Source organism: Pygoscelis adeliae, unplaced genomic scaffold, assembly GCF_000699105.1.
Source record: "Pygoscelis adeliae isolate BGI_AS28 unplaced genomic scaffold, ASM69910v1 Scaffold7, whole genome shotgun sequence".
Classification (NCBI taxonomy): domain Eukaryota; kingdom Metazoa; phylum Chordata; class Aves; order Sphenisciformes; family Spheniscidae; genus Pygoscelis; species Pygoscelis adeliae.
In genome coordinates this window covers 227,376-232,042 of record NW_008825268.1, presented here as the reverse complement: position 1 = coordinate 232,042, position 4,667 = coordinate 227,376, and the positions used below count along the sequence as shown (strand labels likewise).

At 54.9% G+C, this 4,667-nt stretch overlaps 1 protein-coding gene across 1 annotated transcript; it reads left to right on the top strand.

Annotated features, from left to right (window-relative positions):
* The first annotated feature begins 324 nt into the window (after nucleotides 1-324).
* RAB17 (RAB17, member RAS oncogene family) lies at nucleotides 325-3,534 on the top strand. Its single transcript, XM_009329661.1, has 5 exons — nucleotides 325-481; nucleotides 1,893-2,044; nucleotides 2,481-2,606; nucleotides 2,815-2,908; nucleotides 3,422-3,534. Exons 1-5 carry the CDS (start codon nucleotides 325-327, stop codon nucleotides 3,532-3,534), a joined length of 642 nt encoding a protein of 213 aa, XP_009327936.1.
* Nucleotides 3,535-4,667: the final 1,133 nt, after the last annotated feature.

The following is a 4,667-nucleotide window of genomic DNA, read 5'->3' as shown; positions in this document are numbered from 1 at the left end:
ATGTCCCTCTGCCATTAACTTTCTCCAGCATGTCCTCTCTTTAAAGGAGATGCACCCAATCCAATCTCCTTGTCTACATCCAAGAAGTACTCTTGCATCAAGTTTCTTCCTAAAGATCTCCACCCTCTGGTCATAACTGACAGTGGCAGATGGATTGATGTATTAAATTTGATTCAGGATATTAACGGTTTTGTTCTAGCCTATTTCGAGGTTAAACCCCACCTGCCCTGCTGCCACCAGTCAGGAGTTGATGCAGGAGGCTCATCTGATGGACCTGGGATCACCGCAGACATGTTTTGAATGGAGTTGGTTTCCTTGCAGGACATGGCACAGAAAGCAATGCCGGGCACCTCCCTGGAGGGGATTCGCCCCACCTACATCTACAAGGTTGTTCTGCTGGGGAGCACATCAGTGGGAAAGTCAAGCCTGGCCTACCGATATGTGAAAAATGACTTCAAGGAGTCTCTGCCAACCGTGGGATGTGAGTGAGTGGCTTCAATAGCTTGATGGCTCTGGACAAGAGACCAGGCCTGTTGCCCTTCCTTGCAGTGGGGTGGGATGCAGGAGAACAGGTTGGTGTATCCTGCAGTAGCACAGACCCACTTTTGAACATGATATGGAGTTGCCCCAGAGCCAGACCTCCCCCATCGCTGTCACCTTCAGATCTCTGCAGACCATTTTCCTCAGCATCAGGCTGTAAGCAAAGCCACATCCAAATTGCACGTTTGGTTTAGCACTGCTTTTTGGAGGTAGTTGGAGCATTGAAATGAGTGAAACCTGGGGTCCAAACTGTGTGGCTCCATCTGCCCTATGCATGCTTGGTCCTGTGCTGCCCTCACAACTATTCGGACACCCCAGGAAAGTCTCTCCTGTACATGTGCTTCCCCAGCCTCAATGGAGCAAGAAGGTTCTGGCTGAGGTGCAGGTGGGCAGGACAGCCCAGGAGGCGGTGGCCAGCTGCGGCAGGACCCCCCACAGCACTGCCCGATGGTAGGCTCGCAGCAGTGCCTTGTTCCTCCAGCCTGCCTGCAGAGATGAGAGCACAGCCCTCCCCACGCCCTGGCCAGGCTGCAAACTCCATGCTCTGCCCCACTGGCAAAGGGGAGAGCATCTGCCCCTGCACGCCCTGTCCTGACAAACCATGCTGAACAACCCACATCTGAAGGCAGGTGATGTGCATGCTCGTGCTTTGATGAAAACCATCTGGAGAGCTGTGAGAGCCCTGCTCCCTCTATACCCTCCCTCGGGCCAAGACACCTGCTGGGATCAAGCTGCCTCCCCTGTACATTCACATCAGCTCAGCTTCCTACAGCACTTAGACATTATAGATGTTCGTTTTACGTGATATACCTGGGTTTTGTCCTAAGAAGGCAAGGCAGGCACAGAGGTTGTGGTCCCACCTGCAGCCTGAAAAGCTAGCTAGTGGAGGAAGGCGAGGTGCTGTGGAGCTGCTCCCCTTGTCCCTCTGCCTTGGCTCTGGCTGGTCCACAAGCAGCCATCTGCTCCCTGGGAGCAGGGATGGAGGCTCCCCTCCAGTGGGAGCCCTTTTCAGTGGATATTCCTATCCACAGCTATCACAGGTCTGACCCACCAGCAAGGTGGAGGTGGCTCTTTATCTGTGGGCTATTCTGCAAAGCCCAGAGCTATCTGACATCAAAACTGGTGTGCATCCACCAAATCTGCTGCCAGGAAGGGCTCCCAGCCTGCCACAGGCTGCCCTGCCTTGTGGCATGCCATCCCATCAACAGTGCCAGTGCTTATGAGAAACCCATCCCAATTTTGTGCATTAGAGCATTGTTACCAGTCCTTGGGAAGGGTTTGACCTCACAGCAGTGGATCTGAGCTCTCTATTCTTGCTGCAAGTGAACATGCACCCTGCATCTTGCTTGCAGGCTCCTTCTTCACACAGACACTCAACCTGGGGGTAGCCACTGTCAAGTTTGAGATCTGGGACACGGCAGGCCAGGAGAAGTACCACAGCGTCTGCCACCTCTACTACCGGGGTGCTCATGCTGCTCTCCTCGTTTACGACATCGCTAACAAGGTAAGCGATGTAATGCTGATCCTGTCCGTACCGAAACTATGCCATGCTGCAGCAGCACTGGTGGAGCAGAGGTGTCCAGATGATGGTGTTTGTCCTTGGTGGAGCAGAAAGCGGTACACGAGCACCACCTGAGAAGATGAATGTCCCACCTGGGACATGCCAGGGGCTGTCCCTGCCCATGCAGGAGCACACTACCACCTCAGGGGTGATTTCTGCTGCCATGCAGAAAGGGTGCATCCCATCCAAGGCTGATTTATCCCTAAAGGTGTTTGAGGGCTGGCGACCTGTTTCCCTGAGAGAGAGGGCAATCAAAGCCTCCTCACCACATCTCTTCCACCTCCTTTGGTTTGGTACCACCCATCCAGCTTTGCTATGCCTGAGGCAAAGGGATAAATCAAAACCAGATCACTAGGTGGTTTTGTCTCCATCTCTCCAGGAAACACTGAACAGAGCAAAGCTGTGGCTGAGGGACCTGGAGAAGGAATTTCTTCCCCATGAAATCGTCATCGCTTTGGTGGGCAACAAGACAGACCTTGCTGCTAAGCGAGAAGTCGCCACTGAGGTGAGCACCTGTGGTGAGCTCCCAGGCCCCCTCATCACCCCTTCACCAGCAAGCACTGGGATATGTCCTAGCAAGGCCGAGAATTTAAAAGGCTTTCAGACACCTCCAAAGTCCCCGTATAATTATTGACCTGCCATGAAATGCCACTGTAACCAAACAAGCAGCCCCAGAGTTGGCTGGGGAAATAATTCTGCTTGTCTCCATCTAGGAGGGGGAAGAGTTTGCAAGGACCAAAGACCTCCTGTTCATGGAAACATCTGCAAAATCCAACCACCAAGTAAATGATATCTTTATGGCCATAGGTGAGTTGTGTGACAGCTCACCTGTGTGGCAGGTGAGAGCAGAGGTGGGTGAACCGCAGGCCCCAAACCTCTGTTTCAGGGCTGCAAGCACCTTCCCTCTCCCAAAGCTGACCCCCTTCATTGCTTGTGCTTGCCACCAAGGTATGCTTCCCTGCCACTCCAGCCTGCGCCACAGCTGGCAGCTTCAAGGGTCATAGCCACAGCAGTCCGTGGTTCCAGTGCAAAGTGTCACACCTCTTAGGGCAGAAGGACGGACAGATCCATCCCAGGATGTTCCAACATCAGAGATAGATTTCAGGCCCTCACCCAAAGCCACAGTTTTCTTTTGCTTTAGTACCTGAGCTAGGTGTAATAGTGTCCCCAGCGTAGCTGTTTGGTAGAGATCTAACATTATTACTGTGGGACGGTACCGGTGGCCATCGGTGGGTCCCCTGGGGTGAGATGGGACAGCCACTGCATTTCACCCCACCGGCAGGAAAAATGAGCCCTTTCTCACCTTGTGTTTCTTTGTAGCCCAAGAGCTCCTACAGCGGGAACAAGAGAAAGCATCCGCCTCATCCCCGCATGGGAGGTCAACAGTCAACCTGGGGGAGAGCGGGGTGAGGACAGGGTGCTGCCGGCTCTGAGAACGAGCAGCTCTGGACCTCAGCAGTGGCTGGATGAGGTCTCCAAGAAGAGCAATGACAAAGCAGGGGGGACGCAGAAGTGCAGGGACAGCCCAGCCCGACCACCCTCCCTCTCGGAGCGAGGTCAGAGCCCATCCTGGGGTCACGGGGCCTCTTCAACCCTCTAGCACTGGCTTCATCCAAGAGGTAAAGCACAGGGGTTTCTTCCACCAACTTTCCGCTTCCAGAGAGGAGTGTGACCCGCCAGCACCACTGTCACCATCCCTGACTGGTGACATCCCCCAGCCCCAGCTGCACGTCAGCTCCTCCATGTCCCTTCCCATCTGAAAAGTGCGGGCTTAACTTTCTGGAGCGCAGCAGGTGCATCCCAGTGGCTTTACACCCGGGCTGCAAATAAAGAGAATATTGCCCTAAAGGTGTTATTTTTCCTTCCTGACCTGGATGTTAGCCCACAGGTGGGGACCACAGGAAGGCTGGAGGTGGCAGGGACCATAGCCAGTGCTCCCCTCACCCTACCGGCCCCTACCCGATCCATTACAGGGGTCACAGCCCATCCTTGGGAGAAATCACTGATTTATTGCTGATATAAGAGCCACGTCTGGGGGCAGAGCAGGGCCAAAGCAAATGCCAGCCATCACGGTAGCCTGTGCCTTGCCGGGCCTCTCCTTTGCGCATTATGAATTACACTGCGGGAACACACCTTGGCTGGAAGAGGAGGAAAAAAAAAAAGCACCCGGGCTCTCTCCAAAAGCATGCTGGTGCCCAGCAAAGCCGGGGGGTGTCAGGCTCAGGGCATATATTGCCCTTTCTGGGAGAGCTGTGGCAATGCTGGCATGGCCACAGGCAAAGAGCAGCACCACTCACCCTGTCTGCAGGGCAAAGTAACCGCTGAGTTTTTGGGGCATGCCCTGATGGCGACACCAGCCCGTGGGGCAAGGCTTGGCTAGGCTGAGCTCTGCCACAAGGCAGCAGACACCCTTGAAGATGTTCCCCATGGAGAGGAGGGCACCACAGCACCCTTTGTCCAGGTTTGCCAGGTCAGCTCCCCCGTGAGGAGCCCCCCCCCAGCACCCCACACCAGCCGGGGACACCCACCTGTGATGCTTCGCTAGGGTGCACCCACACTGGAGCAC

Coding starts and splice junctions, on each gene's coding strand:
- RAB17 (XM_009329661.1), top strand. CDS start 325: ATGGCACAGAAAGCAATGCCGGGCACCTCCCTGGAGGGGATTCGCCCC. Junction 482..1,892: donor GTCTCTGCCAACCGTGGGAT/GTGAGTGAGTGG, acceptor TCTTGCTTGCAG/GCTCCTTCTTCACACAGACA. Junction 2,909..3,421: donor TGATATCTTTATGGCCATAG/GTGAGTTGTGTG, acceptor GTTTCTTTGTAG/CCCAAGAGCTCCTACAGCGG.